General features: G+C 37.0%; 1 protein-coding gene across 5 annotated transcripts in view; it reads right to left on the bottom strand.

Annotated features, from left to right (window-relative positions):
* Positions 1-13526, bottom strand: part of LRP1B (LDL receptor related protein 1B) — a 2071868-nt gene that overhangs the window by 520412 nt on the left and 1537930 nt on the right. For all 5 annotated transcript variants that reach the window (XM_073647246.1, XM_073647248.1, XM_073647249.1 and 2 more), the window contains exons 37-41: positions 12428-12557; positions 10788-10914; positions 10496-10647; positions 10075-10199; positions 5128-5499 (exon numbers count right to left, since the gene is read on the bottom strand). In XM_073647246.1, the coding sequence (XP_073503347.1) occupies positions 5128-5499; positions 10075-10199; positions 10496-10647; positions 10788-10914; positions 12428-12557 (906 nt within the window). The remainder of the gene's footprint in view (positions 1-5127; positions 5500-10074; positions 10200-10495; positions 10648-10787; positions 10915-12427; positions 12558-13526) is intronic.

The raw sequence follows: 13526 nt of genomic DNA, 5'->3' as shown, positions 1-13526 counted from the left end.
TGATGCTCTATTCTTTCTGTTCTAAATTGTCGGGTACCGGTGTATGCCGCTGCTGAATTGCCGGCTTTTCGTGTTTCACTGTGAGCACTGTTCCCATCGATTTGGGCAGCCACTGTAATGCCACAACCACCATGGCTGTGGCATTACAGTGAGTGGCAGACAATCCCTGCATGATGTGAAAAATCCAGTTACGCTTCTGGTGCACGAACAGTTATCGAACATAACTTCTAACAGCCGAATTATTTGCAAATCGTTCGCGTTCGTCGAACGACTCGAACACCACCCAAAACAGCAAATTTGAGATTGGCGAACAGTTCTAGTCGAACACCACTCATCTCTATCCGGCACTAAACGTCGAACACCGACTTCTCCCGGAAGTCCATTGCAAAGGTCAGAGTTTCAGTATTAGTCCATTGCAGAGAAAGAAAGAAATTTTTTTTCTAGAGCCAAAGTTCACATCCCCATCATTTTCAATGGGGTTTGCGTTCTGATTAAAATTTGGGTACAGTTTGGGAATCAGACTTTTAACATCTCTATCTAAACTCTAAGAAATAATCAGCAAACACCTTCCAACTTCATAACATGAATCACTTACTGCATTTAAACAAACTAGATTCATTTTATTGGATTTCGGCCTTTATCACGTTGTTTATAAATAACACCGACGTAATTAATTTTCTATTCACGTTGCAGGAGGCTCAGGCTGAAAACAAGTCAGACAAAATTCTTCCTATGTCTCTGTTTATACATGTGTTTGTAAAACAAATTTTTCACATAAAGCTCCGCATCGATGCAAAATTAATGAGTACAACATCTATGTCTCAACAAGTCGATGGATCTCAGAAAGAAGCCAAATGTAACAAGTTCATGTGCTGCTTAGCTTTTAATGCTAGTCTAGAAAATATGAAAACAAGACAAGCATACAAAGTTTGAGGTTTTGTTTAGTGGAATCGATAGCTAGGATGTAAATATATCAGTATCCTGCAAGATCATCTGAAACACGATCATTAGATGGTTATTATTTTAAATTTATTATTCCATTGTAGTGCTACTGTGTTAGGTGGTCATGTAATAGGGGGTCTTTGGTTGACCACCACTTTTTTATTTTTGTGCAGTTATGAATATGCACACAACAGAAAAATAAAACTCAGACATAGGGCAGCTGGAAATGTGTCTGATCGGCATACTTTCAGTGTTTTGTAAATAAAACCTTATGTTTTCTTTCAATGCCTAATGAATGATATGTTAGAACTGTTCTATCTTCTGTGAGACATTTAGGTGTTCGATCCCTCTTGCATCTTCTTCCTCTCACAAAGTGCAGTCTCAAGAAGGAGAGATAATGCAGCTGCATTCCTTCCTTACCCCTCTTCCCTCTTTCATTTTTGTTTATTTTTGGACAGACCACCTGCATGCCGAAAACTGCGAAAAACACTTTTGTCTTCTAGCAAAAATAAACACATGTAAACTACAATTTTAATAAGTTATAGCATACAGTTATATGAAAAAGTTTGGGCACCCCTATTAATCTTAAGCTTAATGTTTTATAAAAAATGGTGTTTTTGCAACAGCTATTTCAGTTTGATATATGTAATAACTGTTGGACACAGTAATGTTTCTGCCTTGAAATGAGGTTTATTGTACTAACAGAAAATGTGCAATCTGCATTCAAACAAAATTTGTCAGGTGCATAAGTATGGGCACCTCACCAGAAAAGTGACATTAATATTTAGTAGATCATCCTTTTGCAAAAATAACAGCCTCTAGTCGCTTCCTGTAGCTTTTAATGAGTTCCTGGATCCTGGATGAAGGTATTTTTGACCATTCCTCTTTACAAAACAATTCCAGTTCAGTTACGTTTGATGGTCGCCGAGCATGGACAGCCCTCTTCAAATGATCCCACAGATGTTCAATGATATTCAGGTCTGGGGACTGGGATGGCCATTCCAGAACATTGTAATTGTTCCTCTGCATGAATGCCTGAGTAGATTTGGAGCAGTGTTTTGGATCATTGTCTTGCTGAAAGATGCATCCCCTGCGTAACTTCAACTTTATCACTGATTCTTGAACATTATTTTCAAGAATCTGCTGATACTGAGTGGAATCCATGCATCCCTCAACTTTAACAAGATTCCCGGTGCCGGTATTGGCCACACAGCCCCAAAGCATGATGGAACCTCCACCAAATTTTACTGTGGGTAGCAAGTATTTTTCTTGGAATGATGTGTTTTTTTGCCGCCATGCATAACGCCTTTTTGTATGACCAAGCAACTCAATCTTGGTTTCATCAGTCCACAGGACCTTCTTCCAAAAAGAAATTGGCTTCTCCAAATGTGCTTTTGCATACCTCAGCCGACTCTGTTTGTGGCGTGCTTGCAGAAATGGCTTCTTTCGCATCACTCTCCCATACAGCTTCTCCTTGTGCAAAGTGCGTTGTATAGTTGACCGATGCACAGTGACACCATCTGCAGCAAGTTGATGCTGCAGCTCTCTGGAGGTGGTCTGAGGATTGTCCTTGACTGATCTCACCATTCTTCTTCTCTGCCTTTCTGATGTTTTTCTTGGCCTGCCACTTCTGGCCTTAACAAGAACTGTCCCGGTGTTCTTCCATTTCCTTACTATGTTCCTCACAGTGGAAACTGACAGGTTAAATCTCTGAGACAGCTTTTTGTATCCTTCCCCTGAACAGCTATGTTGAATAATCTTTGTTTTCAGATCATTTGACAGTTGTTTTGAGGAGCCCATGATGCCACTCTTCAGAGGAGATTCAAACAGGAAAACAACTTGCAAGTGGCCACTTTAAGTAGCTTTTCTCATGATTGCATACACCTGGCTATGAAGTTCAAAGCTCAATGAGGTTACAAAACCAAAAAAAGTGCTTTAGTAAGTCAGTAAAAAGTAGGTAGGAGTATTTAAAACAAAAAAAATGATAAGGGTGCCCATACTTATGCACCTGTCAAATTTTGTTTGAATGCAGATTGCACATTTTCTGTTAGTACAATAAACCTCATTTCAAGGCAGAAACATTACTGTGTCCAACAGTTATTACATATATCAAACTGAAATGGCTATTGCAAAAACACTAATTTTTATAAAACATTAAGCTTAAGATTAATAGGGGTGCCCAAACTTTTTCATATAACTGTATATGACGCTATATGACAGGTGTATGTTAAATGACCCATAAATATTGTTTCATTAGGTAGACCATCCTGAATAAGGCACCTTTAAAAAGAACCTGTCACTTGCTCAATAATGTTGAATTAAATACTTTATAAAAATCCCTGAGCTCCCCTGATTCTGCCGCTCTTTTGCATTTTGCTCTGCATCGTTCCATTGCAGAGATATTCACATTTGTATCTTTTGGAATGCAGTATGTGAAATCTTTTCTTTGCAGCCCAACTAGGCAGGTTTTTTTGCAAATTTATATAGGGGGCATGCTCTTTCACCCCTCCATTGCAATCACAGTTCAGCATTTGATTCATCAGTCGAAGACGCTGCTGAGCTGTGATTGGCAACATCTGGAAGGAAGGTGTGAAAGAACACGACCCCCAGAGAAGACTTTGAAGAAATGCCCAATCGCACTGCAAAGGAGATATTTCACATGCTGTGCTCCCAATAAAAGAACCGGAAATATCTCTCCAATGGAATTAGGCAGCACAAAATGGAAAAGATCTGCAGAATCATGAGATTTTTACAAAGTATTTAACATATTTTTTGAGCAAATGACAGTTTCTCTTTAAGGAATCAACCTTTCACTGACCTAAACTTGCCTATCATCCTAAAGCGGTCCAATTACCTCCAATGTGTTTCACTGAATCCACAAGGAGAAAAAAATATATTCAAAGTTGACTTCAGTAATTAATAGCTGAACTCTCATAGCAGGAAGACAGACAAGGTTACAATAACTTTGACTGTATAACTCCATCGTATTCACCAATTCCAAACAAAGGAAAAATCTCCCTAACGAGTAAATGTAAACAGTAAATTTAAATGGGCTTCAAAAAGTTGCAGGAACGTAAAAATCTAAAATCTAAATCTTCAACCACCGGTTTGGTTAACAAAGTCAAATCATATTATATCCAAGCCAAGGGCACCATTACAAAGTTGAGGTCATACAAAGTCAACATCAACAAATCATGTAACTATTTAAAGGGAATCGTGTCAGTAGGAGCAACTCTCCCAAGCCATCTATTAGGACATACAGTAGGCTGAAAAAAATGATAGTTTGATATCTGCGATCCGATGTCTTATTCCAGAAACATCCAGGTTTTTCTTTTACGTAAATGACCTATTCCAGGCTATGGGGAGAATTTTTCCTGGAAGATAACTCGGCTTCCAGAGCTTATTTTAAATTAAAGGGGGCGCTACCATTGTCAGACAAGTAACTAACACAGAACAGGGGAAATTAAATTTATCTTCTTACAAACACATTTTTACAGCTCTCCGAGCTCTGCTGTATTACAACCATGCCTGCCTATGAGTTAGTAGCTGAGGCTGAGAAGAACCTTCACATTTGTCAGTTATAACCACACACAGCTCTGCTGTGAGACAAGAAGAGAAGAGAGTGGCCATTACACATCACACTGGTAACACCCCCTTCATGTAAAATAAGCTCTGAAGATGGAGTTATCTTATGGGCAGCATCCTCCCCATAGCCTGGAAGAGGTCATTTACATAAAGTGATAAAAGATGATTTGTTAGCAACAAGGCATCTGATATGAGACATACAGGGATCACCGTCCTCAGCAGTCTATGACCTGTATGCCCATATTTATAGTTTAGATAGGTCAAATGTGGTGACAGATTCCCTTTAAGGTATAATACCATCAATATCAATAATCTTCAATCTGTGGCTCTCCAGCTGCTGAAAAACTCCATCTTACAACATTCCCTAAATGATGGGTAGCTCTGGGTCTGCAAAAGCAGAAGAAAAAGATGTTGGAGACCACTAATAGAAAATGATGAAGACCACTCATCAATGGAGATGAGATACCATCTACTATGCAAACCACAATGCACCATATAAAAAATAGACTTCCATCTAGTTCTAAATAAAAATATGTAAAGTTGTACATGCTCTTAAAAAAAGTTATTATATTTCAGTAAAAAAGGTCAATGTTCACTTACTTTCAATAATTATTTTTCTTCCCGTCCAGTCGTCTTTGATTAATTGGATATTTCCATAATGAGCATCACTGTAGAAAATGCGGTTACTGCCTTTTTCACTGAAGTTGTAATCAAATGCCAAGGAAATAATGTTTTTGAAATATTCCGGATTTTCGTAAGGTTGTACAGGTGAATTCAAATTGGTTTCATCAGAAAGATGAATACTTTTCAAAACTGTTCTTCCAGAATACAGCAAATAACCCTCGTGTTTTAGACAAATAATCCCATTTTTGGCTAGATATCCATGAGCGCAAGCACACGTCCTTTGCATATTCCCCCGGTATAAGCAAATTTGTTGACATCCACCATTGTTTTTAGCACAGATGTTGGTTCCTGTAGAGAGGGGGAAAAATGACATCTTGTGACTGTCGCAGGTCATTGACCATGTTTATTCTACTCTTTAATTTAGTTCCCATAAGGTTCAGCTGTTTAAACAATTGGCATCCTAATGAGAACAGAAGCCAATTTATGCGGACAATTCTCTTACATAACCTCAAAAGAAAAATACAAATGTTAAAGTGTACCTATTTAAACAGATTTTCTTGGTGGTGGTGAGGGGTTTGCATAACAATAGGAGAGACTGTTAATTTTAGATCTGTAGGGGTCTAGCCTATCAATATAAAAAAAAAGCTGGTGCTCCAACACCATGGATTTTGCAGTGTTTTCAATACATAGTTGGGCAGCTGTAAAATCAACTGTGCATGTTACTATAGCTCAGTCATTCCTAGAAAACTCTTTTGGAATGCTGTTAATAGTATCTGAAAATTTTGGAAAAAATTGTTCTGCAGTTTTTGGTCGTGTCATCTGTTGGTAAATTCGGAATTTGTTTTCCAAGTGGATTCTATTGATTCTGACCAAATTTGCAAATTGCGGCCCTGATCCTGTGCTCTGATCCACACTTGACAAAAGCTTCTTTGTGGGCCCATAAGTGGTGTTTTTTGGAGACAACAACATCATAGTATTGGATGCTTACGTTTGGCTGATCTTTGGCTGGATAATTGTTGGGATGTTTTAGACCAAACTTATGAAAACTGCTTTGTCTAACTTGGGTCTTTAACCATGGCAATATCTCCATGGATTTTGTGTTGGAGCTTATTAAGAAGATTTATGTGATGTCATCATTGTGGCGTGATGCATGTATGACATTGCACCATACCAACGAATCAGAAGAGACTCAAAAGATGCCGGAAAATAGGAAGAAGATTGCAGAGCTTTGGTCAGTGGTCAAGGATTGTTAATTTTATTCTGGACCAGGGTCTTTGGGAATCCTTCTGCTCAACTGTATATTGAATCCTCTCTTTGTATCATTTCTGATTTCTTAAAAACCTCTTACTTAAGGAAGCACTCCCATCAACCTTTTCATCCTCTTATTATAATGCAGTCATTATATTATATAGCATTGTGTACTTAGAATTGCTTATTTTGCCTTTCTACCCAGTTAATTCTTCTCTTTGCTCTGCTCTATGTAGAAGCATGGAGTATTTTTTCCCTGCATAAGTCAACCCCTCTTCCACACCTGACCCAGCAGCTCTGCTTCTCCTCCCCAACTTTGACTTTTGCACTGACTTATGACTCATGCACGGAAAATAGATTTCCTGTTTCTACATATAGCTTAGAAGAATTCAGTTAGTCTATTGGAATGTCATGGAACTAATGGAAAAGAAAAGAACTGACTGGGTAGAAAAGCAAAATGAGCAATTGTAAGTACACAGTGCTGTATAATATGATGACTGCAAAATATAAAGAATAACAATTTTGACGGAAATGCTTCTTTAAAAAGTGCTCAGTCTCCAATAAGCACTACACCATCTTCCCTGACCTCTCAGATGGCGTTCTGAGATACGTCACAAATTCTCCAAATCTTGACAATAGTCTATTTTTTTTATTAGGAATGAGGTCCATGACCCTTTACTCTAGGAGTCTTAGAGTTGGAACAAAATCATCCAGACATTAATGCATATAGAAGTGTAAAATATTGGCCCTGATTGTGTTCTGCAGATTTAATAGTCAATTGTAATGAGGTTAATCCTTCTGTAGCAGATCCAAAGCAAAGCTTCAGCTAATACATAATATAAAACAGTCTCATAATTTAGTTACAGAAATTTTTCATTTTTATTTATTCATTTTTAATCTGATATGTGAACTCAAAGAATAATTATAACATATGGAGGGGATTTTAAAGCACCAGTGGTCTGTATGATTTCTCTTTATGACATCCATAAGCTCTATTAGTGACATCTGCAATCATTCATTTTTATGGGATGATCTTAGGGGATAAATCTTGCTATAACATTTATACTTGTTTATATTCAATCATTTCAAATAAAGGATGAAAGTCTTCAATAAAATTATCTAGTCACTTCTTAAACTTCACTTACAAAATAAACCTTAAAATACGAGAAAGAAAATTAACTTTGTTTTCAGCATTTTGTCTACGACAAATGAGAGAAAGGCAACTTGAAAAGAAACACGCCGTCTCCGTATAATCATCAATATATTGACTTGTACAAACATCTTTCTAAATTGAATGAAAGCTTTCTCTAATTAACACTCATTCATTGATGCTAATTACAAATGTAAAACTCAGAGGACTTAGCAAAAGTTTGTGGAAAAGCCACAGCGACTCGTCTGGATTTGAAATCATACAATTTTTTGTAGTACGGTTGTTCAAAATTCTGAATGGTTTTACCTTGCTTCACAGGGTGCAAAATCATTAAAACAAGTTTCTGACTCGGACTTCTCTATTTTTCCAAACTCTTAACTTTGGCTAAGTCTCCCCCTCCCTGTCGGTTCCATGATCATAATTCTTTTTTTTTACCAAGCAATTTTTGGATTCAACATAATTTTTATTAATTTTTTTTCATCTTGGTGTTCTGAACTTGATCTTTTTTATTTTCATCTTAGACCTCTGACTTACTATTACAAATAAATATATATATGTATAAGATGTATGTCCAAATTCATCAAATCCAGTTTTTATGGGCAATCCTGTTAAATAATATTCCGATATGTTGTGTATACTTATGAGATCAATTGCTCTGCAAATAGTTAAAGTCGAAACGTAATTACATTTATGCAAAGTAACCACAAACTGATCTATAAGTTATCACCTGTAACCCCTTTAAGGACTTGTGCGGTCTAAGAAGGGATTTTAAAATACTCAATTAAGGGAATTTTCCATCACAGTTTTAAAATAAATAAAAAAAAACACAAAAAACATAAAAGTACATCAGATTGTAAAAAGAGTAAAAGAAAATCTAATGACCTTCCTGACCCCCTCAACTCTTTTGTAATGCTGCCCAGAGAAAACCTATTAAAGTAATTTAATACATAGTGAATTATCCCCATATAGAACCCTGATCTATTAGCCAATAAGAAGCTACAAAATTTGTCTCTTTCTGGAGGACTCAAGATCACCATACATTATTAGATGAATCTCGGTTGAACATCGGCAAACGATTTAATGTGTATGTAGGTGTTAATGTGACCAATCATTTTGTTCTTAAAGTTGTTGTCCTCTCTTTGGTAATTTTATTTACTTAAATGTTTGAATTTTTAATTAAAAATCATATTTGCAATTAAGTTTCAACTAAAACTTAGGAACAGTTGCATTCTATAGCATTTGTGAGTTGGCTCACCCTGCCAGTGAGCTTGTTCTGAGAGAATATGTAACGCTTTTATCTGTATTTTTCTGAGCTCTTGGTACAACTTTTTTAGTGACACCCAATTGAAAATATTATTTTTACATTAACTTAAGTAAAATTAAATATTGCCCCCGAAGGTGGACATCCCCTTTATGGAAGATAAGCTGGAGCTGTCAGCAGAGGTCTCTCAGTTGCTTACAACTCTTTTCTTTTACTGAGAAACCATGTATGCTCAGCAAATCTGTGCCAGCATGAATATAGATGATCATTAGCAATAAATGTTGATCAAATGAGCATTTGTTTGACAGCTATATAAAGTGTATGGGCAGCTTCAGTATGTCCATGCATTTTAATATCCATATATCCATTATATGTGTTTTGATTTCCATATAATTCCCCATTTCTCCTGTGGTTGTGCTGTTAGGAAATTAGGCACCTGCCATATTCACTTACAGATCACAGCTAATGAATAGAAAGACTACATGGTAAAAAGTGTGACATGCTTTGTTGACTATTATTAAACTATTTGCAAGTCTATGAGTGCATTGTTGTCTTCTTTAAGACCATAGAAGGACTTTTCCATTATTCTTTCCTATAACTTATACTTAAAGGGGTTATTCAGGATTTATTTATTTTTATTCTTAAATACTTTTCAGCAGGAAGTTGTTAACTACCTGCCTGTTCTTCCATGTGATGATCTCTCCTGGCTAAGAGTGTCATTGTTGTCATGCCTGACAATTCTCCTACTTCCTGTGATGTCACATTGACAGAGTAGTTCCTTCTCTCCTGCTCTGTTGATGGGACATCACGACTGACATCATGTTAATCGACAGCTGACTCAGCCTAACTCAGCAGGGAGACGGTGAAGTTGGCAGTGATGCCCCGACTACAGAACAGAGTGGAAGAGAAGGAACTGCTCTGTCAACGTGACTTCACAGAAAGTAGGAGAATCGTTGCCAATAATGGTCCTTGACTGCTTCGAGTCAGGAGAAATCATGGCACGAAAGAAGAGGCGGATAGTTATCAACTTCCTTAAGGAAGAGATTTGATGTGATGTCGATATGATGTCACAGGAAGTAGGAGAATTGCCAGAAGCAGTTCATGTAAGCTGGGTAAGATCATCACGAGGCAGTATAGGCAGGTAGTTAGCAACTACCTTCTAATAGGTGCTTAGCCGCATAAAAGAAAAAAAAAGTCCAAGACAATCCCTTTCCAAGGCTATAATATAGCATAATGTACAGCCAATAATGAAGAAGACTCTCACCTTTCTCTCTTGCTCGATTAAAGACTTTTACATCCTTTAGGTTAATCCCGAGTCCCGTTCTCATGGTCACGGCATCTGAGGCATCATTCTTCTGACCTCTTCGGATGGAGCCGTTTGAGTGTGCCCTGCCAAAAAAAGAGAGAAAACATCATAGATCAAAAATCGAGGGATAGTTAAAATCAAACAGGTCGTTAAAATGCAACAGACCGCTGCCCCAGCAGAAGGCACAGAAACCTACTTGTGTCTGTGACATTGATATGGTTCAGCTTTGAATATCGAAAATGCCTTTTCTGTGGAAATTACATGGCTCTACGAGATCCTCATTGTGACCTTGCTAAGGAATGGCTAATCCTACAAGGGTGAAGCAGCTGGTGCTGAAATAACATTTTCAGACTCAAATACTTATGGAAAAATAAATTACCTGTCAGACCAGTAGATGTAAGCCCCGAAGACGACAACTGAAAACATATCCACATTGCTCCCTGACAGCACAATCTCCCGATTCCGTCCACTTTCAAGGTCGATCCTTTCTATCTTGTCCGTACGGGCATCGCACCAGTATAATTTGTTTTCCTAAAGATCAATTTCAAAGTAAACTTCAGCCGGCAATCTTTTTTACAAGAGCACTTTATTACAAGGATAATGGAAAGGTGAATAGAAGGTGTGAGCTTGTAACGCCGGAGCGCTTATAAATATGTAAGGGACAAACTGACCTCATAGTCTACAGAAATTCCGTTCGGCCATGAGATTCCCGTGTTCACTAGGATAGTTCTTTCAGATCCATCCAAACGGGCTCTACTTATACAAGGAGTTTGTCCCCATTCAGTCCAGAAAAGGTAACTAGGAAGGAGACATAAAACCAAATGCTGACCCACATAAAATCAATCAATCAATCAATCAATCAATCGAAAACTTGATGAAACACTAAATCTAGTCAAACCATTGGTCACTGTGAAATATAAAAAAAATTAAGGTCCGATTCAATATTTCATTAATGCCTTTTTTTTTCGTTTTTGGTGTTTTCAGCCTGTTTTCCATTTGTGACAATATCTTTTTTTTTATTTGAGTCCTATTTTAAGTCTATTTTATATGTATTCGTATTTGGCTATTTTGGGGGGCTTTTTTTACTTCTTTTTTTATGTTCGCCATTTTACGAGGTGTTTAGAGTTTCCTGGCCAATTCATGAAAACAAAAGTCACAAAATTGTTATCCAATATATTTTAGTTCACCCAAGAGTGATTTGGAATTTGTCTGTGTTTTAGTACAATATTAGTGGAACATTTGCTCTAAAAAACACAAAAAGGGTAAAAGAATGGCAAAGTATCCATAAAAATCGGATGCAATATGGATATTCCTAATGGGATACATTTTTTTTGAACACCCATAGACTTGGATTGGTGAGTCTCATCCAAAATCCAGAGAAAAAAAAAAGTGCATGAAATAACTGTCATCTGAACAGCCCTACTGAACTATATTAACCTTTAACATTTTTACTAATCTGTGTAATACACTCGTCTGAAAGAGCCCTTATGACCATTTTTACTCCAGGAAAAAGACATGAAAGCAATCATGAATTGGCTCCATAGAATTTTTTTAAAAATATTGGTCTTTCAGTCTGTGAAAAATAGTAAAAAAAAGCAAAAAGCAAAAAGTTAAAATGAGAAAAAGAAGCTGTAATTTAAGTAGAATATCTTAATTATTACCACTGTCAGAGCTTAATGGCTTTGGATACGGCTTAACAATGGTGTATTATTATTTTTTATTAATATGACTAACACTGTATTGTATCTTTGTAATACAATAAAACAATATTTGATAAGTTGTAAAGATGATTTTGTTCTTTTTTTTTTTAACCTTACAGATTACTCTATATGTAGGGCTGTCGTATCTGTCAATGTTTATCTTGGTACAGTTTTCAGATACAGATTTTCATGTATATAAATCTGCATTTCTACTTCCATTGAAGTGCATTTTAAGAGTTACTATCTTGATTGCTTACATTTTGGGATTTACAGTGCCCCTGTCTAAGTTTTATAGCCCATTTCCAAGATTGATTAGGGCACTGTATAAAGGATTTTTTTCAATATTTCCTCTACCTAGGAAAGCTTTCCTGCCCACATGGCTTTAGGGCTCAATGACTCAGATTCAGAATTAACAAAAAATATAACTAATATTCCAATATTTTACAGAATCATCGAAGATGGATGAAGTGTTGGAGCCTAAGAGCGATAGAAGGACTAGAGATAAGAATAATTTTCCGATTTTTGGCATGTGACATTATTCTTATATATATAACCATATCATTCAATATTCCTCTAAGCAATAAAATGAGACGGATGAAAAGCACACTCACCCTTTTTCAGGATGTACGGCTACAGCTCTGGGCTGATCGATGCCTTGAGAGATCACTACATATCTAAAGGAGCCATTGAGTCTCGCCACCTCTATTAGATTAAAGCCATGGTCTGCCCAATAAATGTTACCTGTTTAAAAAAAACAAAACAAATCCACTAATGAGGATATACTGTATTTACTAAGCAATTTATAACAACTAATTCTTAATATAAAGATAGATAGATAGATAAATAGATAGATATATAGATAGATAGACAGATAAATAGATAGATAATAGATAGATGGAGAGATATGGGATGATATATAACAGACAGTCCTGCTCATCGTTATTGGCACCCCTTTATTTTTTTCATAAAGTGTACAATATCTTCAGAAATAAATGGAAATGTACCAAAGTTATGTCCTCAGAATTTTTTAATTAGTGGTCCAAAGTAATACAATAATAAATCATTGTGTCACGGCTGTGTCAGAAGTGACAGACAGTTGCCCTACAGTTGGTTGCAGGAGATCTCTTCTTTTGGCATTACAGACATCTTCTTAGAAGCTGTCTTTCTAGGACACAGCGGCTACTTTCCTTTTTGCTAATTAACACCCTGGCTTGGGTGTATAAATACCTGCTGATTGCTAGAGGGAGGTGCCGGCAATACTCACTTGACCCCTGGTGAAGGCTTGGAGCATGTGCATTACTTCTTCCTCTCTGGTGTTAAGAGGACGTGTGTTCATCTCTCTGAAGTCGACTAAAGCTAAGCTACCTTCCCTTGTTTGTTCCCCCTTGTTGTCTTTAGTTGTCAGTGGGGATTGACTAGCACTCATCCCCTCCCTTCTCTAGCCAGGGCCAAACGCCAGGGAAAGACAGGGCAAAATTCCTGTGCGGCGATTGATGCGGTGCCAATATAGGGACATTAGGGGAGACAGGGTGATATAAAGTCAGCCTAGGAGGTCTCCACTACCTCCTTTCCCTAGAGTCTGGGCCCCCTTTCCCCCTTCCCTTCGTGTTGCACTTTGTCTTTCCTACATCTTGCATGACACATTGTTTTTCAACTTACATATTGCAATTTCAAAGAAGAAACAGAATAGACAGCATGTGCAGCAATAAA

Source organism: Phyllobates terribilis, unplaced genomic scaffold, assembly GCF_046119375.1.
Source record: "Phyllobates terribilis strain yellow unplaced genomic scaffold, ASM4611937v1 Scaffold_9__5_contigs__length_417890890, whole genome shotgun sequence".
NCBI classification, from domain to species: domain Eukaryota; kingdom Metazoa; phylum Chordata; class Amphibia; order Anura; family Dendrobatidae; genus Phyllobates; species Phyllobates terribilis.
The sequence above is the reverse complement of the archived record's forward strand: the minus strand, read 5'-3'. Positions and strand labels throughout refer to the sequence as shown.